This window comes from Lates calcarifer, linkage group LG9 (genome assembly GCF_001640805.2).
Source record: "Lates calcarifer isolate ASB-BC8 linkage group LG9, TLL_Latcal_v3, whole genome shotgun sequence".
Classification (NCBI taxonomy): Eukaryota; Metazoa; Chordata; class Actinopteri; family Centropomidae; genus Lates; species Lates calcarifer.
Genome location: NC_066841.1, coordinates 2,294,283 through 2,313,083, shown reverse-complemented (window position 1 = coordinate 2,313,083; position 18,801 = coordinate 2,294,283). Strand labels below are relative to the sequence as shown.

At 40.7% G+C, this 18,801-nt stretch overlaps 1 protein-coding gene across 14 annotated transcripts in view; it reads right to left on the bottom strand.

Annotated features, from left to right (window-relative positions):
• Positions 1–18,801, bottom strand: part of LOC108901150 (transcription factor 4) — a 228,928-nt gene that overhangs the window by 23,355 nt on the left and 186,772 nt on the right. For all 14 annotated transcript variants that reach the window (XM_051072763.1, XM_018702560.2, XM_018702561.2 and 11 more), the window contains 7 exons: positions 14,415–14,520; positions 13,379–13,527; positions 11,851–11,998; positions 7,602–7,672; positions 6,947–7,025; positions 4,297–4,376; positions 3,563–3,772 (listed from right to left, as the gene is read on the bottom strand). In XM_051072763.1, the coding sequence (XP_050928720.1) occupies positions 3,563–3,772; positions 4,297–4,376; positions 6,947–7,025; positions 7,602–7,672; positions 11,851–11,998; positions 13,379–13,527; positions 14,415–14,520 (843 nt within the window). The remainder of the gene's footprint in view (positions 1–3,562; positions 3,773–4,296; positions 4,377–6,946; positions 7,026–7,601; positions 7,673–11,850; positions 11,999–13,378; positions 13,528–14,414; positions 14,521–18,801) is intronic.

Genomic DNA, 18,801 nt, shown 5'->3' with positions numbered 1-18,801 from the left:
GGAAAAAAAGACATAAAAAGAAAAGAAACAAGAAGTCAGAGAGAGAAGGCAAAGAAAAGAAAGAAAAAACAAGTAGAGAGGGGCTGAAGAAAGGAAGTCTGGAAAGTGAATGAATAAAAAAATGACAAAGAGAAGAATGTGGTGGAAAAGAAAGAAAGAAAGAAAGAAAGAAAGAAAGAAAGAAAGAAAAAGAAGTGACTGTGCATGGGAAATACACAAATAAGTCTGCAAACACAATGGCTTCATTTTAGAGATGACATCACTCCTTCCTCTCGGTCTATTTTTTCTATTTTCCACTCTTTTTTTTAGTCTTTCTATTGAGTCTCATCTTTTCTTTTGGTTCAGACTTCCTGTTTCAAATTCAAACAAGCTTTATTGGTATGACAGAACAAGGAAAATTATTAACACTGACAGATTATAAGCAATACGTCTATAATTTAGTTTATACTGTTTGTTAAACAAAGTACAAACATGCTACACATTCTATACTATGAACTGTATCCAGACCTGGATATATATCAACCTTCAATACTACTTAAACTACTAGTACTACACAGTAAAATACCAAAAACATGGCAGTGAACATCTCATCTCTTCTTCTTTGATCATATTTTACACTGAACCAATTTGTAACCAAGTGTTTTAGTCGCTGTTAACCACAGTTTATTTGCCGTGACCACCCTCTTTCCTTCACATTAATCACGCTGTAATTGCCATAAAAGAAAACAATAATTTAAAAAACACTGACACATGACGTAAAAAGAAAAACAGTGTTTAATGTTACTGAGGTTTTATAGATTCGTCCACAACTGACGTACTAGCCTGGTGAGAGTTGAGAGGAAAAGTATAATTTTGGTTTAGCACCAAGACTTTTCTTCTTCTCCACACCATCATTAGCTGAGGCTCATGGGTATTGTAGTACTTGGGTCATCCTCAAAACCTCTCTTGCATTTTTATGTTGAGGAACATAGAGGAGATCCTGAAAACAAAACTTCAAAATGGGAATCTATAAGTAGGGAAAAATACTTCAAATTTTACTGCACAATGGAGGTGAGGCCCCACAATGTGAGTGATCTGCCTGGGTCCCCACAATGTCAGTGAACCGTCTGGGTCCCCACAATCTGACATTAACCAGCGCCATACACTCATCCAGGATATTTATAAGTCAGTGTATATGAGTGAGAGCAGTTATAGGGCTGGTGTGTTTTCAGAGTTACAGTAATGAGTCTGTTTTTCTATCAGCCAATAATCCACAGCCCAAATAAACACACACACACACACACACCACACACACACACACGAGTCCTAATGACAACACAAGCAGCTATTTATGAGAGCCTGCATATGTGTGTGTGTGTGTGTGTGTGTGTGTGTTTTTAAAGAGTCCATAAGTAAACCGTGGTTTTCAGCACACATCCTTCACTCCACTTTATTCTCTTTTTCCACTGGTCGCATACGTATGAAAACAAGTCGTAAAAAGTATTTGGAATCATTTCAAGATTAAACTGAAAAGTAGTTAATAAAAACATTACCTTTAGCAAGAGGTAAACTTTAAATGTTTTCTTGGGCTAAACCTCCAAGTCACTTCATTAAGTTTAATGCCAAATTTGTATCTGAGGGGGGATGAGAAGAAGTGTTTAGAACGACCTACAAATGAAGCTGAAAAGTAGTTCTCAAGTATTTCCCCTCAAATTTTAAGCATTTTCTTTGCCGCAGACTTGAAATCACATCATAAATCCAAACACATAGCTCTCTTTATTCAACACCTTTTAAATCTGTGTTAAAAGTTTTGAATATTAACTAAAGACTAACTAATAAAACAAGAAATCTTCTTTCCTGAAATGCTGGAATGTGTCCTATCAAACTTAAGGCAAAGTGAGGAGTTTTCTTGAGCCAAATTTTTTTCCTGAAGTTTGGTTACCTTAACTCTAAGTGCTGTATTTCCTTATGTAACTGACTTTTCTTTTCCTCCTTTATATAGCATCTGAAAAAGCAGATATCTGTTATGTAACTTCTCAAGCTAAAGCCTTTCTTATTTCTTTAAACTCCCTTTAAATCACTTAAATATTTCCCAGGGAACTCTTAATAACTATAAAATATTTTCAAAAACGGAGACCTTCAAATTACTACAAATTACTCGTTTGGTCTCCACCAACGCCAAAATACTAACACTGCAAAAAAAAGTAGACAAGTTGATGCATCAGTCGAGAGGACAAGAAGTTGATTCACGTTTTGTCAGTTGAACTGCTGAGTCATTGTAGACAAAGCACATCACAGCAGGCTGTAAACTACACAAACCGAGTGCTGTCTCAAGCCACAAAACTCAGTGGTGATGCTGTCAGCAGCCCGGCAGGCGAGGCACTGCGGGGTGCACTAGAATTTTAATAACTGAGACCTGAACAGGACGCACACTTTTACCTCCACTGACTGGGCAAAAATCAGATGCTTTCACACGTCAGACGATGAACAAGGACGTTAAAAAGTGAGTCTTACAAGTAAAGCATGAACCAATGAACCCCAAGCACCAAAACTACTACTAACTATGAGCTAAAAGCGGCTAAAACACTGCTACAGAGTTAGAAATACAACAAAGACATGCAGGCAAGAAAGGACGATGACGAACACGGTGAGAGAAATATTCATGTGTTTATCCAAGACAATGATGCAGCACTGACCTCCAGGAGAGAGGGAGATGGACAGATGTGCGTGAGAAGACGATAATCTCAGTGGGAGCTGGCCAACGCACACACAACACACACAAAACTACACACACACACATACACAACCACTCCCGTCTACCACAGGTGCTCTCCATTTAGAAAATAACACTTCAAAGTAAATACTTTAACAAAAAACAGCGAGAGCGGTGCAAAGCTCCTGAACTACTGTCATGAGGAAGAGTGTAGAGCTGCTGGTGCCCCCTACAGGCTGCACCACTTATTGCAGCCTTAGTACAAAACGTTTGGACAGAACAAAAAGTGGACTGAGGGGAGGGGAGAGAGGTGTGAGGTGGTCTTGTGTGTTAGTTTGAATGAACATCTGGTGTGTGAGCACACATGTGAATATGGACAACACAAATAAACAAAGTAGGTCTGACTGAACATTTTCAGGCATCTGAATGTGTTTATACTGGTTTTATAATGCTCTCTCTCTCTCTCTCACCCTCCTACATCTCCTTATGTCACACAGCTGTTTGGTTCTTTATGTTTATTGTTTCAAGTTGACAAAAAAAAGCCAAAAGCTTTAAATATGGAAAACATTACTGCCGTCTTACTTCATGTTTTCAATTCAGCCTCCTCTCCACTTGTTTCCTCTCCTTTCTCCTTTCCTCAGGGCTGAGTATGAATATTGTGTTTTTGTAAATGACCTTGATATGTTTCGGAGGATGTGGGGTGTAGATGGGTCTGTTTGTAGTTTTGACTGATTATTTGTCTATGATAAGTATTTTAAATGTTCTGCTTTGATGCAGGATGGACTGGATTTCTCTTAATCTTCTTAAAATACTAAATTCTTGCCACTACACAAATCACCACGACACAAAAACAAGCTCTCGGGGTCCTACCATGAGGGAGTGTCTGTTGGCCGACAGCAGTCCCGTCCCGTACCCGCTGCCCAGAGCACCCATGGCACCATTGTGCGTATGTGCGGCCCCGATGAGGCTGTGCATGTCGCCATGCCCGCTGGTCATACCCGTAGATGGTCCCACCGCGTGGCTCCGCAGGACGTGGATGGCGTCATCCAAACGCTCCAGGCGGTCCTCGATACGACTTTGCTGCAGAACAAACGGGCACAGAAGAACGTCAGAAACCTGTTTTCTTTCTTGTGTAAACTGATGTAGCAGAAGTTTTATTTAGAGACAGTAGCACGTACACTTTTCTGCTGTCATTAATACTTTCTAAAGCACCAAATGTGTATGAATCAAGCCCTGAAATGCTCAGGGCCATGGAGTGGTGCAAAGAACTGGAAGGTTGTGGACTGTTTTAAGGAAAAAACTATCACACTGTTACTGTGTGTTTATGGCTTGTTTACGTTTAATAAATTGAGCAGACTCTGTGATCAGCACTTTGGTGATCAGTGTTAGTGACAGCTCGAGGTGCAGACTGACGGTTTTGGATTGAAAATGCGTCACATTATTATGGTCTTAATTTTTTAAAAATTAAGAAAATCACAAACAGATGTGAGGACTCTCTTCTCAGGATCCTGTGTGGCTGATTTATTAATACTTAATAAATCATGTATTGACAGTTTGTTTGTCAGATCTCGACATGAACACAGTGGTTTTGTGTGTGCAAATACCAGCGAGTGCAGCGGAGCCTCGTAGTTTGGCGATGATGCTCCCTGTCCACCGTTCCTCGACCAGACAGCTGAACTGGCAGCTAGGAGAGAGGAGACAAGGAGACATCGTAAGGAAAAGAGACCAGGGAGGGGAGATGTTTAGTAAATTCTACGGCCATGGCGTCACCTGCGTCTCATCCACTACATGCTGGGATTCGCTCCAGCCTCCTGTGACCCTGCACAAGATGGATGTCTGAGAGTGGATTAGAGCCAAAAACCTCCTCTCCTCTTTTATATGTCGAAAAAAAAAAAAAGGAAACCACTCGACGTACGGCGCCAAACACAACACAAAACGTCTTTACACATGAGGAGTCTTTCATCGTATCCACTCATGGTGCTCGGACATAATAGGCACAGAGATGAGGCAGAAAAGACAAAAACAAACCAACTCATATCTCGTAGCAGAAATGCTAATATCAGGCTTTTGTTTTTGAAAAGGTACAAGTGGTTGATTAGCATGGGCCCTCTGCAGAATAAACAAGCTTTGTGTCTCTGTTCTTTTCTGCTTTTGTTGTTAGACGGCGCTCTGAAGGGTTGTATCTGAATCGACAGGTCTCATTAGCTGGTAGACAGAAGAGAGACGGCGACTTATGTGAATTTACATTAATATGAGGCTCTGAGAGACGACGGGCTGGTGCATGGAGACAGTCCGACAACGTTTAACTTTCAGGTTAGAGACAGAGATATTTTTGTAGTCCAATCTGGGAGTTAGCAACACCCTGGTTTCCTTGACAAAAAGCCAACTACGATCATCAGATAATCTTTACTGTTCTGTTGTTTGAAGCCTAGATACAATCTCCAGGAAGAAAAAGCTAATGTTAAGCTAACGAACTTCACCACTAAGCTTCCAACTGGTCATTTCATTTAGCTCTGAGCTCTTCTACAAAAGCCTTTCTTAGAAAGTTAGTGATAGTTTGAAAGAGCGTGAGTAGAAACACAACGAGGCTGTAAAGGTGGACTGATGAGTAGATGGGTTTTCATGTTAACGTCCCCGACAACCTCTGTAGTCTCATTTAGCCACTCGTTAGCAACCGCCTTTTTTAAGACACGTAAAAGCTTCAAACATCAGGAGTGGGGGATTTACTGACCGAGTTTTATGTCGGAGAATAAAACCTGAAAATGTCTTGAGCTTGTGTTAAAACCACAGACCTTATTTCAGACATTTAACCAAAAACTAATTGACTTTGGGACGAGGGAACAGGAAGTGCTAAAATGCTAACATGCTAACTTACTTCCTGGATTTAGGACCCATTCCTTTCTTCTCTTTCTTATCTCTTTTTTCTCTTCTTTCTCTCTCCTTCCTCACGGTGCTCCTCTCTCCCTTTGTTCCCTCTCCTCCCCTCCTTTCCTTTATTCCCTTATACCTCCGAGCATCTTTCTGAGGCCCTCCGTCCTTGCTCCTTCCTCTTTTTTTGCCCTCACCAGCTGCTCTCCCCCTTGTAACTCTGATCTCATCTCATTAGCTCATGTTTCTCCTTTTTTTATTGTCTTCTCATTTTGTCTCACAGTCTTTTCTCTCCCCTCTCTCCTTTATTCATATTACATGCTCATTTCCATATGCTAATTAATGAATAATCACCTGGGTACATTCATGTGCAAATACAAATATATGTATTAAACGGCGGGGTAAATTATTCTGAGTCCAACACTGTAAAACACCCTCGCAGAATTAGCCTCGGATATCAATTTGCATGTAGTTTGCTCTAATAGGCTTCATTTCTAATTTGTAAAAAGTGGAGTAACTCTGACACAATGATAAACACCAATTATGGTTTAGCAGGCAATATCCCAGGCAGCTATAATGACGAGGAGGAGAGGAGGAAGAGGAGGGGGGGTGTTCGTGTTCGCAGAGCCGGTAGGTTTGTGAACAATTTGTCGAAGTGGTGCTCGTAATTAAAGCTATCAGTCACAAGGCGTGGCAGAGAAATATCAAACGGTGTGTGTAGCAGCGACAATTAGAGACAAATTCGACACAACTATTATTAGGAAAAGTCATTTTTCACTTTAAGGAGCGGGAGAGTTTACAACATCAGCCGGGAGGAGAAGTAAGAGGAGGAGGAGGAGGACGGAGAGGAGACATAACGATTATTAATGTGTCTTTATGGTTTTCTATTGACGCTAAACGATTAGCTTCTGATAAAAAACTAAATTCACTTTAATTTTTTTTTGTTTCTTTTCTGTCTTTATCTTAAGAGCTGTGTCCAAGTCTCAAGTCATTTGAAACCAGTTCAAGTCTCAGTTGATTTTAAATAAGTCCCAGTGAAGACTCATTCATTTGAGAGAAGTTCGAGTCAAGTCTCAAGTTACTCAAGACAAGGTCAAGTCAAATCTCAAGTTATTTCAGTTCGAGTCAAGTCTTAAATCGTTTGCAAACCAGTTCGAGTCTCAATTGATTCTGAACAAGTCCAAATCAAGTCTCCAGTCATTTGAGACACATCCAAGTCAAGTCTCCAGTCTCCAGTCAGTCAGGTCAAGTCTCAAGTCATTTGAGAGCAGTTTAAGTCAGGTCTGAGAAACAGTCGAGTCTCAAGTCCTCGTCCTAGTCTTAAATCAGCTCTGCTTCTTGCTTCTGTGTTGGTTTTGTTTGTGCAGGTGAACGCCTCGTGTTTACCTGTGAGGGAGGGCGGGGAGCCAACTGGGGTGGAGGGATTGGACGAGAAGCTGTTGTTCGTGTGGTCTGGAGAGTAAATCTGGAAAAAACAAAAGAACAGTCAGCGACAAGTGAAGCTGTGAATCAACATTAATCATTATTAGTTATTCTCAGATAGAGACGTTTAATCTTAGAGCTAGTTTTGTGCATCACAGCTCTCATGTAACGTGTGAGATGCTAACTATGCTAACAAGATGTGGAAAAAGTCGAACATCTGGACTAACTTACAATTTGAGAAGATGATCCCCAAAAATTCGAGTGCCAGATACACCAGAGGACACGAATCTACGACAAATTTATCACTTAAAACTGGCTAATGTTAGCCTTAGGTTACCAACTGTAGCTAATTATGATGTTATTGTAGGTGCATGGACTGAACCAGCCCCTCACAAAAAACACTGATTTGTTTATAGGCCTACATATGAGCAAATGATTTTTTATGAGCTCTGGCTGTGATTTATTTTACTGCACATTTTTTAGCTGATTCATCCAATTTTTTGTCCTCGTCTCCCCTTCGCCGAAGCTTTGAAGCCTCAAAGACGGTATTTAGGACGTCCCCTGATTCAAGGACTGAGCAGGTCTCTAAAACCTGTATGTGTGAATGTGCTGTACTTACCGATGCGAGCGCTTTCCCTAAGGCGTCTCCTGTCTGAGAGCTGCTGGCTGCTCCGCTCTGTGCTCGGTTAGCTGTGACACACACACAAAGGAAAAAATTGGACGTATTCTTGTAAATAAGGATGTTGTTGACTACATATTTTAATTATTCTGTCTATTGTGCGCCATCAGTCCACGCTCAGACCGGCAACACGTGCTCATTAAAACTGGAAATTACACCTTTAGCTTGGAAGCTGTAAAACTCCAGCTTATTTTCATGAGTTCATTTTGTCTTAGACGGCAGGAAAAGCTCATGGTGTTGCTTTCTGGACATGCATTCAACTCAAGAGGCCTCTCTGTATCGTGGACTCCTGACGACTGGCTGCAGTCCCCTGATGCATCTCTTCTGCGGAGCTGTTTCAAGAGAGTGGTTACGTAAAAATTGTCGAGCGTCCTCTCTTTTTCGGACTCTGTGTTCCCTCAAAAGGTCGGTCAGCACTGCGAGGGCAGTTTTCCGAGTGGAGCAAAGTTCACCCGAGCTGAACGTTACACACAGACGGCAGCGATTCTACTCAAACGAGCAGAATCCAGTAGAAACCGACATTCATTGTCTACATTTATACACATTTTTAACTGATTGACGGCATGTGTGTGTGTGAATGCTGGAGCTAAATACGACTAAATCTGTTTCACACACTTGAAGAGCGCTGAGGCCAGAGAGGAAGGAAGTGACCTCACAGGACCAGATGAGCGCCCACACACACAAACACCCCCCCCCCCACACACACACACACACACACACACACACTCTGACATGCTTACAGCTCATCCCTCCTGATAGCAGATCCCAGATGGAAAGTTTACGCTCGCACACACACACACACACACACACACACATATAAAGCAGCAAAAACAACATCCTTTCATGGCAAATGAATCCATTACATAGATTGGCAGGACTGGACTTCTTTAAGCAGTTAGAGAGGGAGACAGGTAAAGAGAGAGAGAGACAGGAAGCAGCATATGTTTTGGGGTTAAAGCCTCACGCCACTCCACTGGCCTAGTAAACCATCCAAGGGATTACTGTTATACTCACACACACACACACACACACACACATATGGACACACAAACACACACAAACTCAGATCCTGACTTGATGCATAATTTAGAACATATGCAGGAGAAAATCTTTTTCATAAATGAGAGCTTACAGTCGCAAAGGAGGGGAGCATTCAGAAGATGAAACAGATTTTTATGTTGTTTTTTTTTTATGTCCGCGTCCATCACCTCTTCAGAAAGAAAAAAAAAACCTATGTATTGTTATTTTTCCTGAAATATACTGTGACATTCATGCTAGTAATACACTCACCGAGCACTTTATTAGGAACACCTGCAAATTTTTGCAATTAACCAATCAGTCGAAGCAGCAAAATCCCTGCAGATACAGGTCAGGAGCTTCAGTTAATGTTCACACCAAACATCAGAACAGGCAGGAAAAAATGTGTCTGTTTGATGCCAGACTGGCTGGTTTGAGTTTTTAAGAAACGGCTGATTTCCTGGTATTTTCACGCACGGCAGTCTCTGTAGAGTTTACTGAGAATGATGGAAAAAAAACATCCAGTGAACGCCTCGTTGATGAGAAAGGTCAGAGGAGAATGGCCAGACTGGCTGGAGTTGGATCATCAGTTGAAGACTGGAAAAACAATCCTGACAAAGACTATTGTGAGTACTTAATAATGTGCTCAATGAGTGTGTACACTGAGTACTACATACTGATTTTCATACCATAAGTTTTTGCAGTTAGTATTCGCGTTGTGTGCAAACAAATGTTGCAACAGTGAAGAAAATACTTATTTTTCTTTCTGAAGCCGTCTCATCGCCTTTTTCATTTCTTTTCTGGTAGCTCCTCCATTTCCTCTGAGCATTGCATCATGGGAACATCAACAGCACAGTAATATTTATATTTTAGTTTGCATACTTTTGACTTTCTGAATAATCATAATGACATAAGTTAATGGTCTTTTTTCAAGAGTGAACACACAATAGAGTCAAAATCAAATTCGGGAGTTGCTGGTGCAGTAACTAGGCCATGATCCCTCAACAGCTTCCCACCAATTGTAATAAATGGAAGGTGAGACCGAGCCGGTAAAGGGGATGTGGTTGTACCCTTAAATTATCCATTTATATTTAATTATGCAGACTTAAAATGATATTACAGCCTCTCCAAGGTGACAAAGAACAGTGGCTGTGATTCATGTCATTTACAATCGACTCTAACGGTCACCGTGGACAAAAATTCACATGTAATCAAAGACAAAGAAAAGCAGCAAATAACTGTAACTGACATGAATCTAGTGACCACAGATGCTTCTCTCTGTCTCTGGGAGAAGAACTTACTCACTTGTTTACTAGTCCAAAATCAAGACTGAGGCAGAAAAAGGGCTGTAAACACTGCGAGTCTGTGTTTGACTGTTCATGTGTGTGCACACGTCTGTCATATGTTTATATTTAAACAACAGCGTCATGTTTTTTATTAGGTTCATCTTGTGTTTACACTCATCTACTCTGGCTCATATGTGTGTGTGTGTGTGTGTGATCTCTTTGAGGAATGTTGGAGATGTCTTCCCATGAAAACAAACTTTCAATCTGTTTCTTATTGCTGTCCTATTTGTTCTACGGGACTCAAAGCAAGGGGTCCATATGGCATGCTGTGTGTGTGTCAGCGATGTCAAGGTCGAGCCAAAATGGAGTACAAGTGCTTCTCTCAATTCAGTTATACTCAGTTTCTGACCGCCTGCCTTCTCCTCTGACACCGAAATTTACTTTTAAAGTGGTTTGAATCATCTGAGACAAATCACAGCAGGAACAGTTACAACTGGTTATGTGACAGTAAATTAAAAATGTGGTCTCCTGACTGACTGGAAAGGACTGGTAATGTTGTCTTTCAAGTGATAACTGTGAGTCAATCATCTGTGGATTCTTCCAGAGTCAAAACATAAACACACAGCAGTGAGTGCACCCAGGCCGGCAGTCTGAGACGACAAAAAATCAGTTTAACAATCTTGTCTGTTCACAAACAGCCAGTAAAAGTTGCTGCAGAAGGTTAATGGTTAGAATTAAGTCTTAAACACAGCAGAGCTTTTTAAAGTCAGTGTCAGTCCAAATTATAAATTGCCAAGCTGCAGGTCTGTCAGGTCTCTGATTTTACCAGGTCAAGATGTGAGACTTGAAGTCAAGTTGTTAGGAAGTCAGGTGTCAAGTCTCTCGGTCAAGTCCAGGTCAAGTCCAAGTCTTTATTGTCATGATTTATGTCTCTTTAAGTCCATGTCTGAAGTCTTAAGTCTACAGCTCTGACACAAGAAATTATTAAAGACATTCAAACAAGCAAAAAATATCTTGATGTGAATATGAATTCACATTAATAATCACATGCTATTAGCTGTTATGCTAACAGCTCTGTGAGGCTGTGAAGCTCAGTGCTAAGTGCATGCTAACATGCTGATGTTAAACAGTTAGCTTAATGATTAACAAGAGTAGTAGAAGAGTAGCTAGCATAGACTATAAGCAGCTAGCAGTAGGCTAGCTAATGATGCATGCTGACATATAAGACTGAGACTGATAGTCTAACATGCTAGCAGTGGAGTGCATGCTAACGTCCTGCAATGAACAGGTAATGTTTACCATGTTTATAATTTTGTTAGCATGTTAGCATTTGTTAATTGGCACTGAACTCAAAGCATAGCTGAAGCTGATGGGAACGTCATTGGTTGACGATGGTGAATAGAAAGTTAAGATCCCAAATTTAATGGCAATCCAACAACAGTTTTTAAGGTATATCAGTCTGGACTGTGCTGATAGCATGACTGAAACTGTGACGAATACTGAATATATTCCCACCAGCGTTTTGGAAGCAAATTAAACACTAAAAGTTAACATGTTAATCTCTTAAGTAAAACAAACACCTTATGTGATCCCAGCTGTTTTTATTTTCTGTCCAATCAGACAGAAAGAAAGGCGGTTCCCTTCTTCATTTAAGTCTGTATGGACATCATTAAACTTGGAATGTCACAAATGAAATGGATGCTTTTCTTCTTCACTTAATTAATGACATCAGCTAATGTGATTAGCTACACCGCCTGCTGATTGACAGCAGATGACTCTGCAGTTGCCAAACACCTTAAGACGAAGCCATCGACGCCTCAATTTCAGTTTTAGAGCTTAGCAGCGACCCTTTGCTTCGAAAGTAAAAACACACACAGGTGTCTTACCCATGATGCTGTCTGTGCCGTTGGTGGGGGCGGTGCAAGAGGCAGTGCTGTAGTGATTGGCTCCACCTCCGCTCCCTCCCCCTCGGTGGAAGCTGGACATGGGAGGAAGGCTGGAGCTGATATCTGCAGACGAGTGCGACGGGTAGCTCTGCAGAGGAGACGAACAGACTGAGATGAAACTACAACATAAACATGACAAACTACTGCAAAACAGGAAACATTACATAAGAATAAAATAAAAGGCAGCGGTGGTTTTGTAAACATAAATTACACAAAGCTCTTGTTAGTTTAAAGGAATTACCTTCTATTGACCTTTGGCAGATTTAGAACTTTACATTTGGGGAGAATTTATAAATGTATTTCATGTGACTAAATGTTTAAGCTCACAGACAGTAAACCACAACACAGCCAACTGAAGATAAGTGGAAAAATACAGCATGTTGAATACATTCTGCAGGGAGCCCATACAAGAGTTTAATACATTATTGACCACTGATTGACTTAACAGATGTTTGTTGCTTATAAATCTATGTCTTTACCAGAGTTGTGGCCATGATTTTAAAATTCCATAACTTTCAATTACTAGAACTTTCAATTACTTGGGCTTTAAAGTTTGTTTTCATCAGTCTGGTTTCCCATGTCACTGGTCTGACAAACCACCATCAACAAATGATTCAACATTTCCCCGTGTACTCGTTTCATTAAACAAGGATCCGGTTTAAGTTTTTTCATCCAAAGAAAACCATGGTCTGAATTAGCTCCTTCTTTAACTGTTATGTGAGGGTATTTTCAGGAATGCCCTGAGCTTTTTATGCCCATTACTGAAACGTAAGCCAACACAAGTGTCACAGAAGGTCTAGCTTTTTTCTGGTCATTTTATGCTCTCAATGTAAAAGCTTTGAAAAAAGCTTTGAAAAACTACCATTTTCAAGGTTAAGAAAGAACCTTTAAACCTCCATATTCAACATGCAGTATACAAAATATCTTAATGTTTTTTTTCCATACATCACCATAAAACTCTTCTATCTAATTCTAAGAAAAATGGATGGATATGTGTGGAAATTCATGGATTTAAGGGGAAATCAAGAGAACTGAAAACCAGTTTTGTTGTCTCTAATCTTCTTAACTGGGCTATATGTAAGTTTCTCTGCTGCTTTTACAATACAAGAGGTTGGAATACGCCCTCTGAGCAGTGCTACTTCTTAAGGACAGTCTGGATGCTACAGTGAGCTGTTATCGGAAAGTAACGAGACAAGTTGGCTGGGCTGGTGCTAGCTGACTAGCATGCTAACTCCAGTGTTGGTGTTACTTTCCTCCACTTGGCGAGTAAAGGAATAAAATTTGGTGCTGAACGTGCAACTTTTCCACTAGACTGGTTCGTAAAGAGCTATTAATTCTTAGGTTAGCTATGTAGCGATAGCAAAAGCTAGCATATAACACCTTTAAAGGCCTTTAAAAGTTATAACCTGTGTCACAAACCACACAGACCCTGGTGTTGGTGTAAACTGTGATTGACGGCTCTGCTCACCAGTCTGTCGTGAGGGTGAATCCCGCAGTAGGAGGAGCTCTGGGCGGGGCCGTGGGCTGAGTTCCCGCCCCCCAGCATGCTGCCATGGTAACCTTGTTGGCTCATACTGCTACTACTGCTGCTCCAGGGATCCCCACTGTGGTGACCATCTAACAGAGACACAGAAAGAGAGATGATTTCAGATCAGTTTAATTTTGATGCAGTTTTCTTTCTATCTGGGAGTTTAGTATTCTGACCCACTTTGGGGAGTAACCTCATTTTGGAAAACATCTGTTAAATGGGACACCTGTTTCCTTTCTTCAAGTTTAAGCATAACCCGGTTAACACAGATCTGAGCTGGACAAACTTGTATAATATAACGGGACCTGGTTCTGGTCAAAAGCTTAACTGCAGATATCCACAGAAATTATTCTTCAGACACAGACCCAACCAAACAAACCATAAATAAACATTAAAATGAAAGTTTGACACTTTTGTTTCCACCTGAAATATAAAAATGTCAAACTCAAAGAAGCAAATGCATCAGCCTGGTGCGTTATTCATATGTTACAACAACATTTCTTTTGACGATTCTGCTCAAAAAAAAAAAAAACATGCATGAAAAGGATTGTACAGAATTGTCTGGAGTTCAGAGATGCACAAAATTAACTCTGATAACTTCTACTTCCTGTCAAATGGAGCGCTACTGTGGGAGTCTGTATTTAAAATGCTGGCAAAGCTGCACTTGCACATTCAGTGTGAAGGGAGGGTTTATCTGACAGCTGCAAAGTTAAAAAAGAACAACCTACTGACATCTCTGTTGTCACCTACAGCACCTGCCAGATCAGTACAGTATCTGGGAGGATATTACAACAACCGCTAAGATGTACGACTCAAATCTTCAGCTGATTTCCATCTAAGAACATCTTTTAGCTTTGGCTCGGGGACTTTAAGCTCATTTCATCTGTGATCCAGTATCAACAGCGAGCTCAGGAATCTAGTGGTGGGAGTTTTGATGAGGGACAGACCCTGTGTGTGTGTGTCTGTGTGTGAGTACCTGGCATAAAGAATGAGCTTGGGAAGCCAGCACTGGGAGGTTTGGAGGAGGGATAACCCGGTGAGTCCCTGTTGTAGTCGGCTGTACTGGCAGACGGAGCGTACACCTGCAACGCAAACACAGAAACACAGAAACACATCGTCATTCAGAAGTCTGCACACAGATCAAAATACAACTTGTTCTCATCAAAAGAAGAAAAAAAAAAATCACAGTCAAACACAAACCCAAAACTTCCATTCTCTCATTTTCCTCTGAGACTCTGCAGGAATCACAGCGAACTCTCTGAGCTGCCGGTCTTTCTCAAACTGGAGAAAATACGACAGCTGCTCCGCAAACTTTGCCTAACAACCACTAAAACCAGTTTTGGAATAATAAACAAACAAGTCTGCAATATTCTTTCATTTGTTAAATATATAAAAAAAAGGATTAGTAAGTTAAAAGACTGTAAAAATTAGCTTAATTTAAAGTAAATGTTTGAATTATTTTACAACATTATTTTAATTTAGCAGATTTTTAAAAGTTAAAAATTATTTTCAAACCTTAAAGTAAAAAAAAATATTTTTTTAATAAAAAAAATCTGCATATTGATAAACATCCTAGGCTAAGCTTAGATTCTTTGTTTGTAAAAAAATTGCTTAATTTTAAACCTTTGAAACTTCAAAAGAAACTACATTTTTATTAACATATATACACGCTACATTTTGTAAAATTAGTACATTTTTAAACTTTTATATCAGATTGAAAATATGTAAATATGTTGTTTTCTCAAATGTGATGATGACATAAAAAAAGCTTTAATCATAACAAATAAACTACATTTTAAAGTTTTTATGTTGTTTTTTTTTACGTTTAATGTAACATTTAAAAACATACATTTAGTTTTATGAGTTTAAAACTAAAGTAGTAGCCATGGTAACCACATCAGCTGTATCTACAGTCTCAACCTAATGCTGCAACAACTACAACATATTTCCCGACACATACAGCAGCCACAGCCCATCCTCTCCCATTCTCACTCAGACTATAGTTTGATGACTAACAAGAGGAACAGCGGGGGAGCGGCCGTCATGCAGCAAACATGCAGTAAAATGTGAGAGCGCGAGCAGAACCAGCAGAACCCATCATCACTCAAAACAGGTGACGTTCCTGCTCGGCTGCATGAGAATGCGATGCCTGTGTTTGGTCATGCCTTCGACTGGGGGTCCCCACAGCATGCCTCAGTGTGTATGTGTGTGTGTGTGTGTGTGTGTGTATGCATAGCGTGCGAACACTCAGCCATGACGCTAGCTCGCGCCGCATGACGCAAACCCTGGAACAGCTGTTGAAAGTGCTCCTCTCTCTCTCTCCTCTATCTCCCCCACTGACTCACATTAAAATAAAGAAGAAAAAAAAAAGCCCCACTCCACACAGCTACACCTAATCTACCTCGATCCCCAGAAAAAAAGACATGAGTTGCTTTGTTAACTTTAGAGTATTTGCATATGAATGGATCACAGATGTGGTACAAAAATCTCATGATAAAGCACAGAGAGAAGAAATAAAAGGAAAAGACTTGGGGGCATTATAAAAAACATCATCTCACTTCCCACACTCCCTAAGAGAAATTATTAAAAACAGAAAACAGCCTAAAACTCTTTCAGTCAAACAAAAACCTCCTGAGTTTTTCCTTCAGATCCTTAAAAAGGTTGCTGGTTTGCAGAGGCTTTCAGCTCTTACTTGTGAGGGGTGGGGGAGGAACTGGCACTGATTTACATTTGTGTTTATTGTCCTTTGCTCTTAAAAGTAAAGGACATGATGTGACCACACTGAGGGGGAATCAAAGGAGGAATCTGAGAGACTCGAGACTCATATGTGCAGGACCATGATTCAAGACTGTGTGGATTTAAATGTCGACCCCCTACACTACATCCTCTGACCTCTATGGTGTACCAAACATCCCAGCTAACAGCACAGCAACAGCCTTGGTGTAGCTGCTCATTAAAGCAACACAACGTAACTTTGCCGAGCAACAGCGCCCTCTGCAGCCACGAGTGGGAATTAACTCTTTTGGGCTCTGAGTCTGAGCGGTTAAGTGGTTTTCATGTACAGAGAACCAACCGGAGCTCCGACTTTCGCTGAACTGAAACACTGCAAATGGTGTATATTACCCATGATCCCCTGCTTCTGGAGCAGGAAGTGCTGTTGCTATAACAAACACACCAAACTCCATTCAGGATTCTTGATATTTTCAAAGTTTCCTGGCTGGATATCCGAGATGAACGCTGGTTTCTAGTGACTTTTAAGTCTTTTTAACACATGGCAAGCACTGTTGCGACTTAACTGCCTGTAAATTATTTTCAGTAGATTGTTTATTGATTTATTATTACATATTTATCAATCAGTGTGACCACCAGCGTTTCACCCATCAGTCTCACCTATCGATACATTATCCAACCTTTTCTGGGAGTAGATTTTTGCCTGAAATGACCACACCAGGGGATTTGCATGTTTTGTCTTAGCCCATTTGTGATCAACACCACATCCTAAAAAATTACATTCATATTGGATTAATCTGCACCTCATGATTTCCATCCAATGGTAGCATTCAGTGCCAGTGCCCTACAAGTAATAAGGTGGAAAGTGAGGGTTTTTTCCCTTGTCATAGACAATTAAAGTCCACCCTTTTATTTTATAAGACATGGACCTAAAAAAACACATCAGATTTTTTCAGATCTTTCAAATTAAATTGCACTTTAACTGCATTGAGTTTCAGCCAGTAACAATAGTAGAAGAAGATACATCCAAGAACCTACAACCACACAGCGTGAGTTTGAAAATATTCACCAGATTAAACGTATAGGCTAAAGTAACTTGCAGTTAAGGAGCTAAAACTCGAAAACACACAAGTATTGTCCTTTAAGTCTAATTTCAAACCCTCCATGTGTTCATTCTGTATTTTGTGGCTTGCAATAATTGTTCAGCTGTCAAGTAAAAGTGAGGTAAAAGTCGTGCTCCAGAGCGTAGCCTGGTGTCGGCTCTGTTTACTTCCTGAAATCGACTGATCGTGGAAAGACGCCCACGCAGCGATAAAACGCCACAACAATCAGGATGTCGGACGAACAGAGAACACTGGGAACTGTGGGAATGAGGGGCTGAGGTCAGGAAACACCCACCCACATCTCACACATACACACACACACACACATACACAAACTTGCAAATACACAGACACTAACACACAGATGTAAGGTGCTAAAAGAATCTAATCAACTGGGAGAGGTCGGTAGCTTCCCACAATGCACCTTGCATGAGTTTAAGGAGCCATATCCTTCAGTCTCCACATTCTCACACAAACACACACACAAACACACCCACAAGCGCACACACAGAGTCTGTAGATGTCATTAGAGCTAAACTAAAATCCCCTCAAACTTCCTCCTCCTCCTCCTCTTCCCCTCTGAGAACTGAGTTTGTGCTCTGATCATAAAACCACATTTATTGACCCAAAGCCTGTACAACAAAACACACACACACACACACACATGCACACACTGAAGCATACACACACAGGCGCACGCAAACGCACATGCTTGTGTTGTTCTTGTTGAAAATATTTAGATTTATGTCTCATGTTGAGCAGAAGGCATATTTTCCCATTGAATCCTGTTAGACTGGTGACGAAAGACAGTGATTTGTGTGTGTGTGTCTATGTGTGTGTGTGTGCATGTGTATTTAAGTGAGAGTGTGTGTGTTTGTGTGTGTGTGTTTCAGACAGACAGAAACAGGTGCAGAGTGTGTTCAAGTCTGAAGAATGTCGAGAGACACAATAACAACCTCACTTCCTGCAGTCTGTAACACACACACACACACACACACACACACACACACACACACACACGGCAGTATCAGTATTCCCACAGTTAGGAAGCAGACCTTGAGCTAATCAGAGAAACCCTCGACCGTGTTGTCATTTCAGCGACGACTGGCAAACCACAAACCAGAGAACAATAATGTGAACCACAATAAAAACCCCAGTGTATGTCCAATCAATAACCTTCATATGGAGCCATTTTCCATAACACGTCTCAGTCGGATATTCCCACAAAAACCTTGTGTAATGTCTTAGGTCAAATACTTAACTGTGTGGATATAATCAGTTGAAAATACAAGGATTTCTATTGCCAGTCGAACCAGGTGTGGAAACATGCAGTGATATAGAGTATAAACCAGCCACACCGGAGCTGTGTGCCGCAGTAGAGTCATAATAGAAACCAGTGTGACCAGGTGTGCAAATGTACAATTTGAATCACAGAAGAACAAGTTTTCAGTGCCGCAATAGAGAAAAGTTGAACCCATTGGACATAGTTCTTGATGTAGAATAGAAAACCAATAGAGACAAGTGGAACCA